The sequence below is a fragment of the Anoplolepis gracilipes genome, chromosome 16, assembly GCF_047496725.1.
Source record: "Anoplolepis gracilipes chromosome 16, ASM4749672v1, whole genome shotgun sequence".
NCBI classification, from domain to species: Eukaryota; Metazoa; Arthropoda; class Insecta; order Hymenoptera; family Formicidae; genus Anoplolepis; species Anoplolepis gracilipes.
In genome coordinates, this window is record NC_132985.1 from 1,489,452 (window position 1) to 1,513,136 (window position 23,685).

The 23,685-nt window shown below is 36.1% G+C and overlaps 2 protein-coding genes across 4 annotated transcripts; one reads left to right on the top strand and one right to left on the bottom strand.

Moving 5' to 3' along the window:
• Positions 1-394: 394 nt before the first annotated feature.
• Positions 395-18,328, top strand: Cyc (basic helix-loop-helix ARNT-like protein cyc). Of its 3 annotated transcripts, XM_072907822.1 has the most exons (16): positions 395-528; positions 611-834; positions 3,837-4,293; positions 6,796-7,269; positions 8,963-9,034; positions 10,784-11,021; positions 13,404-13,496; positions 14,546-14,663; positions 15,283-15,465; positions 16,139-16,385; positions 16,505-16,643; positions 16,824-16,942; positions 17,013-17,089; positions 17,173-17,336; positions 17,399-17,549; positions 17,804-18,328. In XM_072907822.1, the coding sequence occupies exons 2-16, from the start codon at positions 819-821 to the stop codon at positions 17,986-17,988; spliced, it is 2,733 nt and encodes a 910-aa protein (XP_072763923.1). In that variant the 5' UTR covers positions 395-528; positions 611-818; the 3' UTR covers positions 17,989-18,328. The 3 variants fall into 3 exon arrangements, with proteins under 3 accessions (XP_072763923.1, XP_072763924.1, XP_072763925.1); XM_072907823.1 differs by lacking the exon at positions 395-528 and having other exon boundaries at positions 683-834; positions 17,399-17,586; positions 17,804-17,943; XM_072907824.1 differs by lacking the exons at positions 395-528; positions 15,283-15,465 and having other exon boundaries at positions 683-834.
• A 1,818-nt stretch (positions 18,329-20,146) lies between these two features.
• On the bottom strand, positions 20,147-23,495 carry Polr1f (RNA polymerase I subunit F). Its single transcript, XM_072907825.1, has 3 exons — positions 23,172-23,495; positions 22,652-22,794; positions 20,147-22,577 (listed from the first exon to the last, which is right to left on the bottom strand). The coding sequence occupies exons 1-3, from the start codon at positions 23,363-23,365 to the stop codon at positions 20,563-20,565; spliced, it is 2,352 nt and encodes a 783-aa protein (XP_072763926.1). The 5' UTR covers positions 23,366-23,495; the 3' UTR covers positions 20,147-20,562.
• Between the last annotated feature and the right edge of the window lie 190 nt (positions 23,496-23,685).

Here is a 23,685-nt window from a genome sequence, read left to right on the forward strand (position 1 = left end):
GATTATCACATATTTCTATGTAATAAGTTTTTTAACATTATGAACATTAGCTGAAATGACTGATCGATCCGCTCAACGAAGAACGCAACAAAGTAGAATTCTTGCATTCAAAAGAATTCTCGCGACGCATTCTCCCCGTCGCGACCTCCTTCCCTCTCGCGTGCAAGAGGGTGGCGACAGGGACACAACTCGTCGTCGCGGGGGCGATTTCGCGGCGCAGGGCAGTTTTAGTCACTCCCACCTGTGTCAGTCTCGCGTAACCACGTGGTATCCGCGCCCCGGTGTACCTCAGTCTGTTGACGACAATACCTCTGTACCGTTGTCATCACCGTCGTCGCCGGAAGCACCGACATCACTACCACCACCACTGCCACCACTGCTATCACCATCACCAACACCGTTCATCATCACTTACCCGAACGCTTAGTGTCAAACGGACAACCCATCTGTTGATGACGAGTGCGCTGTCTGTCGTGCGAAGAGTTCAAGAGGAGAGATCTTCTGCTTCCGCGATCAGCGTTTTTATCGGTCAATATCGCGTCCATCAAGATACCCTATAGTTTCTCAAGAAAAATTTCGGCGCATCATTCTTCGTCTTCTTTTTTCGCAGAATAACCAGCTGTCATTTGCTCGGCGTCACGTGCCGGCAGTGGAAACTCGCGATACGACTCGGAGTCGACACGACCCCGTCGTCGTCGTCGTCGTCGTCGAGGAGGAGGTCCGATCCTCGAAGGGCATCGCTCGCTAAGAGCGAAGGCGACAGACCTTCTGGCCTCCTCGAGAATGCCGCCGCCTCCTCGTCGTCGGCGACGACGTGGATGTATACGCTTCTCGGTAAGAGGCACCCCCAATTGAAACGCTTGCGATACGCGGAGCATAATTTTTCTTTCGTGAGAATTCTTTCTACCGAAATATCGAAGGCAATAGGAATAATTTTTAAAAATTATTTTTGTCTCTATATGTGTCTCAGGATGATTATCTCGTTCTGAAGAGTCTCAAAGATGAGATTCATCTTTCTTAGTTTGCCGAAAAAATTAATTCAATATTCGTCGCGCAATGTTTATTAATTACGTGTTTAATAGTGTTAAGAAGATTAATTCAGTAACAATTTTTAAGGTTTATATTTCTAAACAGCTGTCATTGAATGCTGGTGACAGTATAATTGGTGGCAATTATCTACATTTTTAATCATCATAGGCCTATCAAATTAAATAGTCATTACGTATCAATCAACTATTTCATAAAATTTATCAACAGATTTGACAGTGATCCTTAATTAAGTAGAACTGGTTTTCTATAGTCGAGGAACATGTGTCGTATTGTATTGCCGCATTGTTGTCGTCATCTGTCAGCATTCGATATAATTTTCGTTGATGTATCATCATTTCAATAATTTCTTGTCATCTTAAATTATTATTTTCTTTTTCTTGTTGCGGAAACTGTAACAATCGACTTTTGAGTCGATTTCTTTTTATCTGGATCACGGAGAATATCTTTCATCCTTTGAAACTTTGTCTTTCTGCGTTGTCGATCATCACTTGATAATCGACACAATGAATTCATTTGCTATGAATGATAGCTCTTTGAGACTTCGATAATACTATTCGCTAAGCAGTCCCATTGTTTTGCAAATTACAACAGGTACTCGTTCTTCATTGATAAAAATTTGCTAACGATGAAATATGTTATCAAAGATCACGGCTCCTTAAAATCACTGTTACTATTATCTCGGTCGTTTTTACGCGATTGTATTCTGGGAAAATTGCATCATCAGATATCAAATCAAGATGTTGTTTATTTTGAGCGATAAAGATCTTCATCATATTGTTTTATTATTGTAATCCTTTATCGCGATATTCTATCAATCAGTGTACGTGAGTCGTTGACACTCGGACGTGGATGTCTCATATTTTAATCGCGATTAATTGGAAAACTGTTTTGTAACGATATCTTTGTAAAATGAAAAAAAAATTTTAACTAAAAGAAAATGCCTATAAACTTTCGCGTCTGAAAAATTGACATTAATCGCATTTTTTAACGCAGTAGAAATTGCGAAAAGCAATACATTGTCGAGACTTAATGGAGTCGTTTACTACAAGTTGTGTTTAAAATATACTCGTATGATCTTTACGATTTTATTACCATCATTTCATCAATTTTTCTAGAAATAGGTGTATATTAAAAGTTACACGTGAAAGGATTCGTATTTAGCAACACCGCGTGGTATGGAAGAACGCGAATCTGAAATATTACGCCAGGGGGAAAATATCTCTTTCTTCTGCCGTCTCTGTATCGCGGCTTCAACCCCGGAACTGGTTTTTGAATTGACACGGACTTGCATCTTTGTCTTTGGGACGAAGAAACATTCCCGCGAATATTTTTGCGCTCGCTCTCTCGCAAGAGCTGTCATCATACGGCGCCTGTTAATATAGCGTGTGTGTATATATACGTAACTGCGCTGCGAAGCGAAATGTCATAAAAGTGCGGAATTGCTTGACAGCCGAGCCGCGGCACGAGATAGGTAGCAATTAATGCGCGTCCGAAGGCGGACGATTCACCATGGATTTCGCGCGCGAACCGTTGATTAATCGCCGATTTCGTCGTTCGTCGTTCTTCCTTCTTGCTCATCTAGGGGTGATCTTGCGCAACGCCCTTTCTGCGAGCCTTTTCCCGGTAATGTGCGCACAATATTGTGTACGCGATGAGTGTCAGTCGGCGCGAAATTTTTCGACTGGGGAAGCACGTTGGAGGCCAGTAACCTTTCGCATTTCGTTCGGTTGTGATTTACGCGCGTTTAGCTTCTTCATCTCGGCGAAGATCCTTTGCCGATCTTTTTCCCGACGTTGTAGGAAAACGTACGAGCCTTTCTCTTTCTCTTTCTTTCCCGCGTATATACGATTATTGCATCATTATTAATACTCTTCTACGTGCTGTTGACGGTGATTCGCGCGCATTCCAAAGTCGCGCGACGTCTGACGAAACGTGCCTAACCGAATGCATTCGCAATCGTGACATTGGCGTGCTGTCATTCAAGGTTGGAGATCGTATATACGCGACATATTTATTTGTCTACTTCCCTATTGTGTGCGAGATTACGTTACCTTTTTACGATTTCGTGGAATTGGATTACGAAATTTATTAACGACTCGTTATTATTATGTTGTACGTGACAATTGCGAAAGAGACTACAATGCGAATTTTGTCTCTGAATTATTTTTTTAATCGACAAGAATTCTCGCTACCTTTGCACCAGGATTGCCAAGGCTCGTTGAATTTTGCGACGCGTTGCAAAATCGATGGTCTAAATAAGGAACTGCCAGTTGGCGGACTCGTGTTTTTCTATATCAAGTGGATAATTATGTCTTTAAACGCCCAGATGATTGCCCACCATGAACACGGCTCAACGTGTTTTATATTACGCAAATTTTTCGCGTGCCACAACGCGTTGCAAATCGACTACACGCGTGTTGATTTTACGAGTGACATAAAGAGACCTAATAGCTCACTTGAAAATGGAAACGGCGTATTTTCCGCGCCGATCCCTTCAATTATCATAAACGGCAATCGATTCATAATCTGCAATTTTACCGAGCACATTCAAAATTGTACTGCATGAAAAATATTGCCCGTCGGATTTTCTTAACGATTCTTGACGATCTCGTTGAAGGTTCAGTTCGATCGCATAATTTATTTCAATTCGAGCGAGATCACCACCGATGAGGATTTTAATCTTCATCGTGCGAGGATACGAGCTTCCGCGCGTCGCGGGCGTTCTGTCGCGTTCCTTTTCCCCGAAGATCCTCCAGAGCAGCAAATATCCTTCTGTCATTCTCCAGACGAGGGGGATCTACTACCGGACAGTGGTAGCGGTGGTGTCGTCGAAAATGACGATACGATGGTCACCGCAGGCGATGGCGCCTGCGTGAACGATCGCATTCTCCATTATCATCAGCATCCTCAGCAGCATCCCCATCAGCAGCAGCATTCGCCGACGGAGCCGGAGCTGCACGATCTCTTACAATTCCGTGGGACCGAAACCACGACCGGACCAGGACGGGAGGAGATGGTGGTCCAGGAAATGGCACAGGGCTATTCGCAGCTCCTGCACTCGGCGGCGGTCCAGGAACCGCAGGAGTTCATCTCGCTGCAGGAGCTGCAACCGCGTATTCACCATCAGGATACCTGTGCGCAAATCGTCTCGTCGGCCTCTCAGCTTTATCATCAGCAGCAGCAACAACAGCAGAATGACGACCAACAGCAACGGAATTATTATAATCTCTCGTCCGTGCAGGAGTAAGTTTATAGTTGTCGTGTTCGTTGATTCATGTAAAAAAGGAATTAGGAGAGAATTTCGATGCGCGGGAGTTAATGAATATAAATATGCGATGTATATTATTTGTTTGTGTGCGAATATCGCGCAATGTTGGATTATGCAATGTTATATATTTACTGTATGCATAACGTTGACAATTTACAAGTTTATTGACGGGATCTGCTTTGTGAAATCGGTTTTAAAAATTATAACTTCACTAAAAGTATTATTATAACATGCTCAGTTAGTATATATAAAATAAAACTTGAAATTAGTAAATAGAAATTAGTTATTGGTGCATCGGAATAATATCTGATTACTCGATTATTAAAATTAAATTTGTACGATTATTTTAATATACAATATTAAATGCGGAAACGATAAAAAATTGTAATGATATTTTTTTCACTCATGGGTCTGCATTCACATATAAGACGAAATGACAGTATCATTTGACAGCTTTAAATAGCGAAGGATGAGTTTATCGGCGATGTTCTTAATTATTCTTGATTTTCTCTTCAATCAACGTTTTGATCGTTAACAATCGGAACGTATCTTATGAGAGTTCGCATTTTCCACTTTTTCTCCCCTTTTTACCTTTTCTCCGATATTATGGGAGTCGCATGGCGCAACATGTCTCTTTATCATTGCCTCGTATTGCCGCGACTGATGCAATTTTTATGCGCTATACGAACCGTTTGATTGGACACGCTCTTTCACTTGTATTGACACCTTTGAGGCTGATTTATTTTATCGGTCCAAGCGGAAAGTAATAATATATGTGTAAGTAACTGCTTCTATAAAATATCCTGATAACTTTAGCTAATGATATTGTACCGTAGTTAGATTGTATTTAGGTTTTACTTAAACATTCTTTCAGTGAAAACTTATTAGAGAGATTATAAGAAGTTAATGCGGAACCCGCCGATTATATCAATCGGTCAAGCAGAAAATAATAACGATTAATTTTGCATAATTTTATTGCGATCGTCATCGACATCTCGTTGGAGTTTTTTTTTTATTTACTGAATACTCCCGGTTGAACAAGTCGCGTGTCCATCGTCCTTGCGTAATTGTTATTTCGCGATGGAAAATTTTCGCAGAGGCGTGTAGAACGAAATGAGACTAGATAAGTGAATGATCGTAGTGGAATAGATAAACGCACCGGTGCGGTGGTTTATCTTTCGTTTCATTTGCAACATGTATCAGTTGCAATACAGTATTTTTGAAGACTGAAGAGTACGGAGGATTAAGTACAGATTGTAGTTTCTCGAGCATCAGATACGGCATCATCGTCATCACTTGCATGAGACTCCCACTTTTCGCGCCGTAGAAGACGTCGTCGTCGCCGTCGATGCCGTATCTACGAATAAATAGAATTACGCTAATCGCTTGCATTACATCACAATACACGGAACTATCTGCTGTTGCCGATGACGAGATAGCTGACAGACCTTGGTGTCCGATTTTTGTTGAAAGACACAGAGATATCGCCTTGGAAAAACGTAAACATAAAAGAAAATTAATAGAGTTTTCAAAAAACATTTTAAAAATAAAAATAACAAATATTTATATCTTATAATAAAATGATCAAGTATGTAGTAATTAAAAAGACGATCGAAAGAATAAAAATTCAAGAGGTATTCCTGGCATTCCGGAATCGAAATACTTCCTTATTTTTTTTTTGTTTTCGATTTTTTTATTTTGTAAAAGTGAAGAATAATTGACTTCTTGAAAATTCAGTTTTGGAAATTTTTCAGACTTCTTTCTTCCTTATAATTATGTTTACGAGTTTAAAGTACCAAGTTACCACGTGGTCAGCTACGCAATTATCTGTCAAACTTATCATACGTATATATTCTTACGTTTGAACGCGATTAACAAGGCGATAACGCGATCAAGATTTAATCGATCAGCGAAAAGTTTTATATGCAATTAAAAGAATGAAACAAATCGGGAGATTGGATCGATAGCGTTCGTAGAAGAGTAGATCGTAAAGTCGATGACGATGGTTCAATACTCCCGGACACGGTGCTAGTGCAACTACATATTACACGCTTCGTATATGATTAGCGTACCTGTGGTGCACAAAATATTACGCACTCCTACACGATTGCGACTTTCCCCGTTCCCTCGTGTTCCCCGTGTTGAAAATATATATTGCAGGTCACGTCGCTGACAACTGAATGAGTTGCTTGTTATTCGGGAGATAATGATTAGAAATTTTAATGATAATTTAAAACCAGAATTTAGTACAGAAGGAATAGAGTTTTTCCCTCGTTATAATTATAATTCCTTATGATAATCACATATATCTTGCACAGTTTGAATATTTTCAAACATATGTTTACGGCAACTTTTTTTCTGTCAAAACATCACAAAAATTTTCCTATCTGTTTCATAAACCTGATGTGCATTTATTTGCCAAAATCCCTAAAATCACGATGTTATAATGTTTAAAATGACTTGAAACTTACTTTCAGAAGTTCGTGTTCCACGGTTTATTTCGGCGAGATAAACACGGGTTCCGGGGTGGGAGAGCTAACCACCGCCTCGGCGGGGGGTGGTGGCGAAGGTCTCGCCCCGACTCCAACCCCCGCCAACAGCAGCAGTAGCAGTAACAGCACTGGCAGCAGCGTCAGTACCACCACCACCCCCAGCAGCCTGAGCACCGCTACAATTACCACCACCACCTCCACCACCAGCATCGCCACCATCCTGCAGGTTGCAACGGGGGCTGAACCGCCCCGGCACATGGAGACACCCCCGACGATGGTCCCCGACCAGCAGGCACCCGCCTCCGGCCATCACTATCACCAGCACCGTCATCATCATCGTCATCATCATCATCATCATCATCAACATCATCGTACCACGTCCACGACTAGCCATGAACCGGCGACCAATATCTCGGACGAGTTTCCGCCGATTTCTAGAAAGCGAAAGCTTTCTTGCCAGTAAGTTTAATCATAACTTATACCGAGGACCCTGTTCTCTAAGGAATTAACTAAGTTGATTGATCTCTGTCTAACCAGACGATGCTAACTAAACTTGGGAAACAGATCGTTAAATTATCGCTACTATCGACAATATATTACATTAATAATAAATTTAAACTGTTTTTAAATCCAAAAAATTATTTATAAATATTTTTTTTAATGTAAGCTGCTTATTTCGTTTTAATATAATATCTGAAGAGATCGTCAATTTAATATATATTTATTAAATTTGTTAGATAAAGAAGTTAAATGAGAATCGTGAACTTTTTAATTTAATTTATCACGGACTGTTTTTAAATAAGAAAATAGAGAGTAGGTACTAGAAATGAGGCTCTTGACGCGAAATCTCGCTACACGTGGAACAACATTCCTTTGTTCGTGGAGGAAGGCAAACGCGTCTAAGAATTCGACAGTAACAATCGCCCCGTTTCTCGTGATATAAAGCCAGCGATTCGCTCCGTGTTGAGCACGTAGGTGGAAGTCATATCGGAATATTACACATTAGCATGGCGCGCGTCTCGCAAAACGAAGCCTGCCAAATGTCTTCGAGCCAAGTCTGAAATCTCACGGCAAACAGCACGCAATACAACTAACAACTACCCTCACCTTCTCTCTCCTCTTTCCTTCTCTTCCCATCTCATACCATCTCTCTCGATACTCATCGATAGTAATGTTTCGAAATGTTTCGCGCGAAACGTCGAGTAATTACTCAATCAAGGTACCGCGTACGCAATCAAAGGGTTAACTTAATCGTTGATAGAACGGAAGATTTGTCTTCTCTCTCTCTCTCCCGAGACCCCGGTCGAAATTGCCTACGGCAATTACGTCCATTACCTTGTTCGAGATGACGCGAACTACGTAGTTGCATACTTTATCACAAATAGCGTCGTTAAAAAAATTGCAATTTTTTTACTCGATTCAACATTAAGTACGATTATCATCGAGCAATATCTTCTTGCGCATCCCGTCTTGCAAGCATTATCCGCGCAATATGTTTGTATTTTGTTGAATTTTTTACCGTCCTTCTCTCTCCATCTAGAATCAATTCGGAAATAAAATACGTATAGTTTATGAGAGACGTTGGTATTTTTTGCAATAATAAAATTTGTAAGCTTGTAGTCGTTGGAAAAATATTCGTGTCCAACGCGATAATCTGATTTCTCATTAATGGCATTAAAACGAGATTGGGATATGCATATGCAGATGCCTTTCTTATTCTCGTAAATAATGTATCTACGAGCGTCTCATTTCCGAGGCGAATCTTTTTCGACGAAGAAATTGTGTCGACGAACGTTTTGTCTCGCGAGAAACGAGAAACCCACGTGCGACTTTTCGAGCTTCCGAGATACAAAAGAAGGGAGAGAAGAAGCTCTACACGGGCGAAACTTTGCAAAATTCCTCGTCAAAGGGGTAACACCCTCCGCGAAGCTCGTATAAATTATCAAAGAAATTGTTTCTCTGTGATGTGTTTCGACCGAATTTTGGTCGTTCCGGTGAGACTTCATTAATTACGTACTTGGATTACTACGTGTGTAAATCGATTCGGACTTGTGTCGCAGAAGAGAAAAAAAAGTTATAGGAATATATTGATTATTTATTTTCCTTGCGATACGTGTCTTGTTAATGAAACATTTTTTTACATTTATTTCAGTGCTGGAAGCGATCTCTTGGATGATCTGGGAGACGACGCCAAATCTGTTCGCACAAATGATGACAGTAAAAAGTAAGTGTTGCTAAAAAGAGAGAAAAAGATAATTTAGCGATCGGAATTTCCGCGCGTTTCGCGACTCAATTGATTCAATCAATTGATTTCAAACGCAACGTCGGTCAGCGCGGTTACGTAGTATTATGTCAGATATTGTCAAGGTGAGTGCCACCTTGACCTACCTTGATTCTTTGCTTTGGCTTCATCAGTGACGTCACTAATCCACTGTATTATATTTGCCATGTTGTGTATGATGTGCTGTCGTTCGAGCAGTCATTCGATTTTAATAAAGTGTTTGATCGATTTGCATCACGCGCTTTAACACGATGACATGCTCGTCTATTGCGCATTAACAATTCAAGCACCTGTTGGAAACTAAAGTGAATTATCTAGAGACATCGCACAAATATTTGAAGAAAAAGAAAAACATTTTTTAAAGATTTCGTAAAAAAAAGTTGATCTGAAAGATGCTCTAATCCTTTTGGACATTTTATCGGATGTTTTTTTTTCAGATATTAGAGTTTCTTTACATGATTCTGCATATATAATATATATTATAATATCATATAAAAATAATCTTTTTTTTCTCTTTCTTTTTGATCTTATATACATTTAGAAATAGATCGGTAATTGATAACGATTGGTACCGTACGTTTTATAGACTTATTGAAGCCGGATGTAAAAATATAACGGATATTACAATATGTATTGCGATATGACAGAAAATCGGATGTAGTTGAGCGAAACCAGTTTTTGCCGCCGCAAGGATTTCCGTCGTGCAATTTACCTCGCGTGCACTATGAATGTGAATTTTCTTGGCAGATAAATTAGCAAAGCGCGCTTTAAAAAGAACGTTGTTTCCGGTTGAATCGTTGTTGCCGATCATTGTCATCCACGCGATTGTTCATGTCTGTTTGTCAAGCTTTTTATGAGAAAGTTGACGACGATGTTTAAATTTAAACTTTAGGTTTAAAACGCGCGTGGATCCCAAACTCACGTGGATTACTTCGCAGAAAATCCGCTGAAGTCGACGAGATATGTACGTCACTATATCGTCATTCGGTAGCTCGGCACGATTCCGATCTTGTTTCCGTTTCTTGTTTGCATGGAATGACGATGGCAATAGGATTCCGCGTGATTAACGCAACGAAGGTGTACGTGTACGTGTACGTACATTTAATTCCTGGAACTTACTTGAGAAATAAGAATGTTGAAATATGAGAGAGAATAACAGCGGCCTGGATGAAATATTAGAATCCCTCGTGATCGTGACCCTTCTTAGAAAGAATGTAAAAGCACCGAACTCATATATTATATAATAACTTATATAATTTATACGTATATCTTATCTTTTAATACATACACAATAAAAAATTTCCTACATGAGTCTATTTTATGCAACTACGAAAGTTGTTACGTTATTATACCGACCATGATTAAGCGATGAATTGTATTAAACTTTATCAAAAAAAGAAAATCCAGTTTTATCATTAATAGACTTATAAATAGCGGTAGATGAAGTAGATTTATAATGTATCATTTACATATTTCCTAGCTACGGTTTATAATATAAATTGTGTATGCAATTTTATAACACTAAGCCTTTGTGAAAAACAAGTCTACATTTGTTTTATTTCAAAGCCATATATATACATTTTACATTTTTATTTTTTTGTTTTTTTATTTTCAAGAATATAGTTATAGTAAGTTTTCACTTTCCAATCTTTGTCTCTATCAAAATATAAATCTAAAGATGTATGTGTTCAGGCAGAACCACAGTGAAATTGAGAAACGCAGAAGGGACAAGATGAACACGTACATCACCGAACTCTCGACGATGGTGCCAATGTGTCACGCGATGTCGCGAAAGTTGGACAAGTTGACCGTGCTGCGAATGGCAGTGCAGCATCTCAAAACCATCCTCGGTGCGGTTACCTCATACACGGAAGGTCACTATAAACCTGCGTTTCTCAGCGACCAGGAACTCAAGACACTCATACTTCAAGTAAGTCGTGTTTTTAAACAGTTTTTAAGATTTATTTATATTAAAATGCTGTTGCAATTATGTTAATTTGTGCGATTATCAATTAAAATATCAGATGAGAAAGTATTAAATATAAATATAATGGTTTTCTTCATTATGTAATGCAAATAATTATGAAAAAGTATAAAAATATTTTTATTCTATTTTCGATAATTGCAAGCGTCAAACTTAAAATTTTAAATGTACTTATGTTATGTTTTTCTTTATAAACCGCGGTTATGTCAATGAAATATTTATTTCGTCACATTATCCTTTATCTAATTTTTCGCTTAATTTTAAGAGCAATATTTAAATCTTTAAATTATTCGATAGTCAGGTGGAATAATTAAGCAACGATCGTAGAATCAATTATAATTTAACACACTAGTACAGTTCCTAGTATCATTAACGTGAAATTCATTTATGACGTGCATTTTTTGCGCGGTTCATAAGAGACTATTGGTGTCTTTTGTAATCCTTTTGCACGAGATCAAACGGAGATAAAACCAGCGGTGGATAACTCCTTTCTCCCGCGTGCTACAGATTTTTATTGGACTTGGTCTCGTGCTGGCGAAAGGAAAGGCTCGAAGCATGTAGATTTATAGGATCGCGATAATAGTACTTCTTAGTCTCTCCGAGGCACTCTCAAATCACCTACGCCTTTAATTCCGAACCAATTAGCGTAAAAGAGAACGCAAAGAACACACGAGTAGAGAGATTGCAAACGAGCCTGTGTGTATTTATGCCTTTCTTGGATTTTAAACAATAATGCCTAAACATATTGAATTAGTCCAATAGTCTCATCTCACTTTCTTATTTACTCGAATCTCTCTTTGCGAATTTAAAAAATTTTTTCCAATGAAGCATAATATATAATGAAGAATGATATATACAATAAAATAGAGAAACTCGTTCTCTTCTTAAACACGTGGAAAATTCATTGCGTATCACTAGAGTTTCTACGAGGATTCAGATTTCGGTTTTGTAGGCGTAGATAAAATGACGTGTTAAAATTATAGGGAACAATAATATAAAACATACACTTTGCTACGTCTACGGATAATCGAAGTTGTCTTCTTTTCATAAAAATTACGTCCGGCATTAATATCTCTTTCTCTTTTCCTTGAAAGATTGCGCGATAGAAAAAAAAATATTATGACAACCGAGAGAGAGATAACTTCTATCCACTCTAGATTCAGCACATATATTGTGTTTAAACATATATGTAGAGTTCGCGCTGTCAGATCCAGACATTTCTCATTGTCATGTATGTACGTGTGCATACGTTTATCTTTTATCGGGATTTTTTTTCGCTCGTTCGCCATAAGAAAATATCTGAGAGAAGTGAATGACCACGCCCGACATACCGAGTCAAATCAGCGTGGTGTACTTTAAAACGCGCATAACTGCGGCATAAATCTCTCTATTGTGAATCGATACGTTTATTACCGTCGAGATAGACGGCTTAGGCTGAAAATAAGTTACGTCAAGTTATCCGCCCGGAGAAAAAATCGGATAATTATTGTGATCATTAATTCGCTGATTAATCGTAATCGAGGTTCATCAATACGTTGCGGTTATCTTTGCTCTGGAATGCGAAAATGGTACAGACACAGATTTCTGATGACGGTATCTGGTGAATTTTATGAGAGAGAGGGAGAGAGAGAAACACATGACGAATAAAGAAATTTTAAAGAGAAGCACGAAACTCGAGCATATTTACGTCGCAACGCGAACGCGGCTCTTAAATCCGTTTCATTGACATTAATGAACGTTGCATGCGATTGACGATGTATCGAAAACACCACGCGCGATTACGCAATGCAAACGTTATTAAGGATTTAGCTGGTGCAACGATAAACGATACGGCGATTGTGTTGCGCTCGTCGAATCGCGAGTATCTAGAATGCGAAATATCGAGCGATATTTTTGAGTTTAGCAAACACGAGAAAAGATAGAAAGCCAATCTGGTTTATGCGGGCTCACCATGGTGTGTATTTCATCGAAATCTCGCGTTTAACGTAAAGACGTACTATTAAATTATTAAAATACTACTCTGCAAAAATTAATCACACGCGACACTATTTATTCTTCAATTTTTATAGTGCGAAGTGTGTTAACCGTTCTTTATGTTAACGTTGCATTTATCTATTAATGAACGAGAGTCGTTCTTGAATTAAAATTATTATAAATCCGTATCTTCAAAAATGGAATTTATGCGTCATAAACTCGCGAAAAGGTCATAATAAACTCGTATAATTTTTTTTTTTAGAAATAATAAATTCAAGCCTCAGGGTATAAGCTCTTTAATTACAAATAGTTTAATCTCAACGACAAAACGGAAAGTAACTTGTTTTATTTCAGGCCGCGGAAGGTTTTGTCTTCGTAGTGGGTTGCGATCGTGGAAGAATTCTCTACGTTTCCGAATCCGTCTCGCAGACTCTCAATTATTCTCAGGTAAGAGAATTTATTACTGTATTTAATTCTTGCAATTAAAATTTCTCTACACTTTTAACCGCGATTCTATCACCAATGCAACGTACGTAAAATATCTTTTGCTTACATAAAGTTGCTTACATAAAATGAGTTTGTTCGTATGTGCGCGCATACGAATCTCTGGCTATAATTTGAATCGTATCATTTGTCCCATCATATAATGTTCACTATATCTTTAACTCATTAATTATATACTATATCTTGTATTATAAAAATTCCTTTACTAAAAATTATGTATTCGTATAAATCATATTTCTATAAATCGTAATATTTGCCCAATTTTAATAAAATGCTGCTAAAATTATTGATCTAATATAAGCTATATAGAAGCTGCAACATTGGTCGAATATGAAATATATATTGTTTTTTTTTTTTTTTAATTAAAAACGCTAAGAAATATAATCAAATTTCAAAATAGCATTCTTATTCACAATAATTCTTTATGAATCTAATTAATAAACTTATATCAAATAAACCACTAAATTTAAATAACTTGAAAAACAGCAATGAAGTAAATAATAAATAATGTATACATTATTAATAAATAATATGAAACCTTAAACGTTTAAAATTTAATTCTAAGTAAATAATAATGATAAATGTTAAAATGTTGAATTAAGTTACGTAATTTCATTGGAATTCCATTAGTTGGAATTAATTTAAGTAAATGTATATGAAACGTGTATTTACTGCAAGAATGACTGACAGTGATTGCTATTATCATGCCATAATATTATAATTCGCGATCTTATCAGCCATTCATCCTTTTTGCACTTTCGAATGTCCACCGTGGATTAATTATAAATTATAGATAATCTAGACTAAAATTATTTAAATTACTACATACATATGTAAATTAAATAAGTGTCTAGACTATTAACTTGATAAAGGGCTCTTTAAAAATTAACGTAATTGACATAATAGTTGTAATCGCTCAAGCCGATTATATTACGTTAACTTTTTGAAATTTTTACAAAATTATTTACATTGAAAAATATTTGTCATTACAGGGTGACTTGTTGGGTCAAAGCTGGTTCGACATTCTACATCCGAAGGATGTCGCCAAAGTAAAAGAGCAGCTTTCGTCTTCCGATCTCAGTCCGAGGGAGCGATTAATCGATGCGAAAAGTAAGTAACCACTGTAACAATAAGTTGCTGCCACAACTCTCTCCGTTTCGACTGATCAACTAACTGCGCACAAAACGATAACTTATCCGGTTGCGGAAACTTTTCACCTCTGAAGCCATTAATTATAGCATCTCTTTCGAGATGTTGCCTCACACTTGGCGCGTCAATCATTGTGAGCGTAAATTATTATTTTCGCGCGCGCGCATCTCTTCCACCTTCACCTGATAAATGTCAGTCGCCCGGCAGCATTTGCTCGCGTATAAGTCCTGTCGATAAATATCTTTGAATTAGCCTGCCTGCCAGATAAGAACATTGCGAAAGTTCTACGCCAAACGAGGCCAAAGAAGACGAAGAGTCGCCGAACGAGTCTAATATCAGGATTCCTCGGATATTTACATCGCGATCTGCATATGTGATGAGAGTTTTAATCCTCCGAGTATTTAAAGCTAGTAATTACAATACGAAAGCCTTGTAATAAACATTTCTGCGATAAAGAGAGATACGATAAAAATAGAAAAGGGAGAAAAAAAAAAAAGAAAATTATCGCGCGAAAAACGGCGATAAATAAAAGCAAACGATCGATGGACGGACTGTTGTTCTGTCATCACGATTGTTTCAGCGATGTTACCGGTGAAAACCGACGTGCCTCAGGGCGTATCACGACTCTGTCCTGGCGCGCGAAGATCCTTCTTCTGTCGAATGAAACGTAAAGTCGACGGGGTCCGTTGCGGCGAGATGCAGGTAAAAGAGGAAGTAGACACTACCACTAGTTGCCACAGGCGGAAAAAGCAGCAAAACGTAGGTGAGTACAATTAATTGTTGAATTCTCTTTTGTAATTGAATTTGAATTGTATGCGTATATATATTGCTAAGGCCAGGGGGAAAAGCAACATTAGAAATCTGAATCGATCGTTGATCGGATGAAAAAAATCTTTTATTTTATACGAATGATTGATTGAAGCGCAATGTGACTATTTTTTATTATTATGTACTCTTACAAGGTGACAATAGCGTTTTAGAAGAAAGAGAGAACTCACGTCCCTGTTCTTCTACCAAAGACACGTTCAATTTTCTTTCTTGTGAAAATCGAGATATCTTGTAGTGCGGAAAAATACGTACGCGACGATTCAGAGGGTTTGAAACGGGGCTGCAAATGTGCCTTTCGGACACTGAAATTCGCACGCACGATCGGAGACATGGTATGAACGATGCTTGCCGCCTGGTTCATCAAAGGTGAAAAATAGAGACCGTTCAGTATCGTAGTCATCGGTGAAAGTATGTTCGATATATCTTCATCAAATAGCTCGTCGGCAACCAATAAGTCTCCTTTTTATTCATATAGCGAAATATACGAGTGTAAATAATAGTACATTTATATGTTTGTAATTAAATATAAACAGTGTGGAGATATATGTCTATCATTTGTAAATTTTGTGAATGCGCAATCTCAATCGGAATAAATACATATGTTTCAGATCGAAAGTACTGTGTGATTCAATGCACGGGTTATTTAAAATCCTGGGCGCCCGCGAAGATCGGTCTCGAGGAACAAGAGGGCGAGGCCGACGGTGAAGCTTGCAATTTGTCCTGTCTAGTCGCGGTCGGTCGGGTTCAAATGGCGATGTCGACAATTGCAGTGCCGTCAAGAAAGCCTCACTTGAGACCCATACAGTTCGTCTCGCGACACGCGATGGATGGCAAATTTCTGTTTGTGGACCAAAGGTATATCGTTTAAATAAATTATTAAGCTATTGTTTTTTTTTTGCACACGTTATCTCCGAAACGTCATCGCAGGTTTTGTGTACATGTATTGATATGATAACATAATCTTTCTCGTTTAGAGCTACTCCAGTATTGGGCTTTTTACCTCAGGAACTGCTGGGCACCAGTATGTACGAATACTATCACCACGACGATATTCCTCATCTAGCAGAATCTCACAAAGCCGCGTTGAAAACCTCTGAACGCGTTACCACGCAGGTAATTAATATCAATTATCATTTGCAATTGCGTTTTTTGCAATGATATTCGACTATTAAAATTATTTCTAATTATATCTGTCGTTAAATATTTGGCAGTGTTTCTGTGACTCAGAAAAACTATGCATTTTCATATAGATATCTCACACTAGTGACAAAATTTGTGTTATTCTTCTCACAGATCTACAGATTCCGAAGTAAGGATGCGAACTTTGTCAAACTGCAATCCGAATGGAAGTCCTTCAAAAACCCATGGACTAAAGACATCGAATATTTAATCGCCAAGAATTCTGCTATCTTGTGGGTAACGATTATAGCATCCCTTGCACATCCCACGCAATGATAAAGAGCCCTCTATTACTTTTTTCAGTTGCGACGCGCATTCGAGTGGAAATAACGGATCCGAAGATTCGAGCGTACAGGACAACTACGATTATTTCACGCAAAGTAAGTGCGACTTGCAAACTATGTGCTTTCGCAAAATCGTAAACATATTGCTGACGTGAGATCCTATATTTCTTAACTTGTAGGTAATGGAGGATTAGAGAGACTGATCTCGAGCCACGTGGAGGTAAGTAAGATTGGTCGGCAGATAGCGGAAGAAGTACTGGACCTACAAAGACGCGGGGAAGACTCTTCCTCGGGTAGTAGTCCCGGTCCAGCTGCGACAGAGCCCGCTTTATTAAACACCGAGGTAAATATGTCTTAGATCGTCAATCCTGACTCAAATTTTTTATTATTTGCTTTTGATTAAAGTCACAAATCACGATAACGGCGTCGCCGAAGAGAGTATCCGACGTGTCTCAGTCAGGTGGCATCGGCAACGACAATTGTAACAGCAATCCCACATCAACGTTCAACCACGTGGCAAACAACGTGCAGCTCAACAGCATCGCGAACGACCAAGGTCATAGCTATTACTGTCTCTAAGGAGTCGGTTCTTGGTGTGTAGTGCGATTGCCAAAATTATTCGGAGAAGAGAAAGGATTATAGAGAAAGCAAAGTTTACGACTATGTACCTATATAGAACATATATGGAAAAGAAGAATGTTTTTAGATATTTTGCTTATCGTACGACAATGTAGCGATTTTGTTGTCGTTACAACCGTGTATACCGATATTAGTAATATCACGCATAACGTAACATCCACTTCCTTTCAGGAGCGTCACCTGATGAGGACATGATGGATATGATTGGTGGCACCGCGATTAACGAATCGCCTAATCCGATCCCGTCTGACGGCAACGACGAGGCAGCGATGGCTGTCATCATGAGCTTGCTGGAAGCGGACGCTGGTCTAGGTGGTCCTGTCGACTTTTCCGGATTGCCGTGGCCGTTACCATAGTGTTATAAACATTTGGAAATGTGCGAGATGAGAATGTGAATAACAAAACACATTTGAACGAAATGCTCGAAACGAGACTTGGTGCTGTAAAATGGTGCTTGTAATAAGGACTGCATTGAATTAAGCAAACTGTGTAACCTCTAAACTGAAAGTATCGCTATCGATTCAATTAACTCTCGTTCTTTCAACGAAAAAAAAAATAACCGTGTATTCATACAACTATGTATATAGTTATCTTTTGTCGGTCTTTTTGAAAAGGGGGCGTTCGTACAACGAGGTAAATCGCGGTAGTCAACAGCGAAAAACGAGCGAATACTGAGACGAAGCTCCTTATCAAAAAGTATACAGTGGTGATAATGGTGCGGACAATATCGTGCGAATAGAAATTACGTTTTAGTGATAAATTGACGTTATACGTGTAAATACGTAGGCACATGTGTACGCGTGTGATATAACGTTTAAGTGTACCTAATTAAATTGTAAGAATATCTGTTCAGAAGAATATCTGTTTTGAGGAGGCTTTTATCTAACTGAATGAATGTTAGCGCGCAATTTTCGAAGCAATTTTTCCTAAAAATTTTGCCAAAATGAAAAAATGCCTATCACCAGTGAATATGAGATTCATCGAGATATATGCGCGCATCACGGTTGCTCGCGCGACACACGTTATTGTAAAGATAAAAAAGTAAATATAAATACACATTTATACTTTATATATATGCATTTACATGCACAAATAATAAATTGGAAAGTTATAAGATATTTTTTTGTAACACGGATAAATGAGCGACACTCGTCGCGCAAGCAATCACATTTTTCAATACTTCATTTTTCATTATCTTATTATAGAATGATGCCGAAAATATATATCGATGTGTAATCTGAACAAAGATCATCGTTAAATAGATCGTAATTAAGTTTAATTTTCCATTGTTTTATAATTGAAAAAGAAGATAGAAACGGTAATTGATTAACTTTTCAAAGTTTGTGATTTTTCTTAAACTATAATGGTTTTTTATATTGTTGACCATCAAAAGTACGAAGGGATGACAAACAATCATGAAGTACAAATAATCTCGAAACTAAAATTTTTAAACTCAAAACGTACAGAATAAGAAATTTTTTTACTCGTACAAATAACGCAAAAATCGCTTTCCAGATTATCGGGATAGAAACGCAATACAAATATCTGTTATAAAGTTTGGTTTATAATATTTATCTGAGGAACAATCGAATTATATATATATATAATCTCAATATATAATTTTATTTTACCATGACATACAAATCAACAAAGATATTGTAACAATATATTTACAACGCGAATAAAATGTGCCAAGGTAATATAAAAATTCTAATGCAAATAATATGACATTCTGCTGTAATTTATTGTCCAATATTAAAAAAAAAGATAAATATTTACATCTTGATACTTGACTATTCGGAATAAATCTTATGCATGAATTCTCTCTCTCTCTCCCCCCTCTCTCTCTCTACCTATACATCATCAAAAATGCATTTTTTATTTAAGAACTGTAAAGAGTTTATTTGAATATGTGTTGATATATCATTTATACATTAAATAACAAATATATTATGTATTGTAAATATTCCATAATAATTATGTGTGTGCGTGCGTGTGTGTTTGTATGTGTGCAAAACTTATTCTTTTCTGTTCTTTTCTCTCTCTCTCTCTCTCTCTTTTGGTCTAATCTGAATTGTAAACATTTCTTTTTGTACAAAAGTGTTTGAACTATTTATGAATACATTAAGTTATATATATATATATATATATATATATATATATATATATATATATATTTTTATTTATCTAATTTCTATATCATTCTATTAATGAACTTGACTTTTCAGTGGATGAATGGTTACGAGAATATCTTTCTTATATACAATACAATAAAGAAAAATTGTTTGTGATTATTTACAATAATGTACATACATTAATAGGAAAAATTATCAAGGAATATACTTGTATATTTTGATACGCAAATTTATTTTTCATAATTATCATTTTCCGATATATTAACGGCATTAATATCTACTAATAAAATCATCTTGTTAAATGTTTAATAGAAAATATTGTTTAATATTAAAAATATTCAATAGAAAATACATTCCATAACTGCAAATATGAAGATGTTCATAATTTTATAATAGTTATTTATATATATTTGCATTCTTTGGAATCGATTAAATAAGGTTAAAATAAATCGCCGAGATACAACTCGATTTCTAATTAATCGATGATGATAGTTTCAAAGTTTTAAATGACCAAATCTCAATTTGCAAAATATATGACAATTATGTTGTGTACATTAAAATAATTTGTATTTATTAATAAAAATGTTTTTATGTTTTATATTACATGAATGTATGTATGTACCACTCTGTACATAATAATTTCGTTTTATCTTATAATAAACTTCCCGTTTTGTCAAAAAATATAAATGGACATAGTCGAAGAGGTAACCAATTCTATGTGTTATGAATATGCTCAGAGGCTGCAGATGCATACCAGTATTGGTTTTTCTAATATCAGGTGGAATATAGACCAACTTAAACTTTTTCAACTTTTATTTTAATAGGAGATTTTAATTCTAATTTTAGATCTGAATCAAATTTCTCAGCTTTTATTTTCATATGAGTTTTTGATTCTGAATCTGAAGATAGGGATGTTTTCTTTCTCTTTTTACAACTTGCCAAGTAATCAGATGTGACTTCATTCTCTGTATCAGTCTCATGAGACCTTTTGCGCTTCTTTCGATGTTTAATCTTCTCTCTGTCGGAAGTAGTATCTTCTACACTGGTTAAATTTTCACTTTTAATAACTCTATCCAGTTTGTGATTTTCAATAGCACTGCATGTATTATGAATATTATCTTCACATTTAATATTTTTGTTATTATAACTGTCTATATTATTCAATCTGGTTTCATTATTATTTTCAGAAATAGATTCTAAGTCACTTTCAAGAGACTTCTTATGCTTTTTTCGGTTTTTTCTTTTCTCTTTTTCGGAAGTAGCATTGTCTTCTAATATTTTTTGATCAGTTGAGGTTTGATCAATCTTGATAGAATTATTCAGATTTGGACTTTCGATAACATTGTCTGTATCATCATTAATTTCACCTTTAATATACCTGTAAATATCATTCCCTCCATTATTGCTCGATTCAGCTTTTATCTGATTCGTAAAGAAAGATTCTGAAGCATTATTATTTTCAGAAATAGATTCTAAGTCACTTTCAAGAGATTTCTTATGCTTTTTTCGGTTTTTTCTTTTCTCTTTTTCGGAAATAGCATTGTCTTCTAATATTTTTTGATCAGTTGATGTTTGATCAATCTTGATAGAATTATTCAGATTTGGATTTTCGATAACATTGTCTGTATCGCCATTAATTTCACCTTTAATATACCTGTAAATATCATTCCCTGCATTATTGCTCGATTCATCTTTTATCTGATTCGTAAAGAAAGATTTTGAAGCATTATTATTTTCAGAAATAGATTCTAAGTCACTTTCAAGAGATTTCTTATGCTTTTTTCGGTTTTTTCTTTTCTCTTTTTCGGAAATAGCATTGTCTTCTAATATTTTTTGATCAGTTGAGGTTTGATCAATCTTGATAGAATTCTTCAGATTTGGATTTTCGATAACATTGTCTGTATCGCCATTAATTTCACCTTTAATATACCTGTAAATATCATTCCCTGCATTATTGCTCGATTCATCTTTTATCTGATTCGTAAAGAAAGATTGTGAAGCATTATTATTTTCAGAAATAGATTCTAAGTCACTTTCAAGAGACTTCTTATGCTTTTTTCGGTTTTTTCTTTTCTCTTTTTCAGAAATAGCATTGTCTTCTAATATTTCTTGATCAGTTGAGGTTTGATCAATCTTGATATAATTATTCAGATTTGGATTTTCGATAATATTGTCTGTATCGTCATTAATTTCACATTTAATATACCTATAAATATCATTCCCTGCATTATTGTTCGATTCATCTTTTACCTGATTCATAAAGAAAGATTCTGAATCAATCTCGCGGGATTTTTTATGTTTCTTTCGATGTTTCTTCTTCTCTTTATCAGAGACAATACCTTCTTCTTCATTGATTGAATCATCAATCTTGACATTCGCTTTATGTCTTTCAATAGTATTATCCATATTACTATCTTCATATTTAATATTTTTAGTATCAATCTCACGAGACTTTTTATGTTTCTTTCGATGTTTCTTCCTCTCTTTATCAGATATATCTTCTTCTGATATTTCACCGTTTGTCTTCTCAATCTTAATAGTACTATCCAAGTTGTGATTTTCATTAACATTTTCTATATTTATACTTTCTGATAATCTGCAGCCTTGTAAATAATCAGAATTTAAAGCGGCACGGATAAAAGGAGGCTTACTCTTGTTGTCTATTTGACTTACGCAGCATCTTATTTCTTGACCAATCTCCACTGAATCTCCTAACCATTCCTCTGTATTATCAGGTTTCGGAATAGATACAGTATATATTTTATGTACTAGCACTACAATATGATCCAAGCCTTTCTTGTTCACTATACCTGTGGAACAAATATAATTTTAAATTTCTTTATAACAGATTTTTAAGTATACAATTAACAAAAGTATAATTTACCTTTTAGGAAAGATCCAACAGTTGGACGAAACAAATAAAAGTCTGCTTCTATATCAACATGAATAAAGGGAGAGTCATAAAATAACTCCCCAAAATTCCTAAGCAATTTAGGATTTTTAAAAGTTAGCATAAATCCATGCAATCTAAAATAACACAGAATTGTTAAATTAAATTTTATTGTAAAATTTTCAATATTTGTTACTTGTTGCGCACACAGACAAATCTAAGAATATACTCTTAGAAAAAAGACATTTTATATTTATAATGTTATAACTATAATATAATATATAATAAGATCTAAGCATTTACTTGTGATGCTAAAGTTGCAACAAGAATTAATCATACTGATAATAATTTAGTGTCTCGAATTTTTTTTCTCTTTTTCATTTATGTAAACATTGGATCCAGATTTAAACATTTATGAATAAATGTTAAAACTTTAAATATAAAATATAAGAAATATATATTGCTTTATGAAATAAAATTTGTAAAATATAAACATGTGTGTAACATTACGTACTCTTTGTCGTAGCTGTTTAATGATGATTTTAATATTTGATTCAAACCTCGCTGAATATTCATCAAATGGTACGGATGTAAAGCGAGATGTTTGATGGTTTTCTCAAAATGCACGTGAGCATCCTCTTCTTCCAAGAGTCCGGTGAGCTCCAGCAAGCTCCACGTTATATTTTTATTTGCCTTTTGAAAATCCATTTTACTTCGCAATCGTAAGACGGTACAAAATAATGTAAAAATACACGCTTATGTACTAGGTATTACAATTGCATTAGGTTAGAATTGATAATAAATTTAGACACCCACGCATGCACTTTATACCTACACCTACACTCTTAGTGCAATCTAAAGGCTGCTCTACATAAAGGTGAATTTTCACGAGCCGCTGAAACCGATTGTTTGAGCGACAAAAAGGATCACGTGACCAAAATTGACGAATTGATATTTTTATTTTTAGTCACGTGATCCTTTTTGTCGCTCAAACAATCGTTTTCAGTGGCTCGTGAAAATTTACTTTA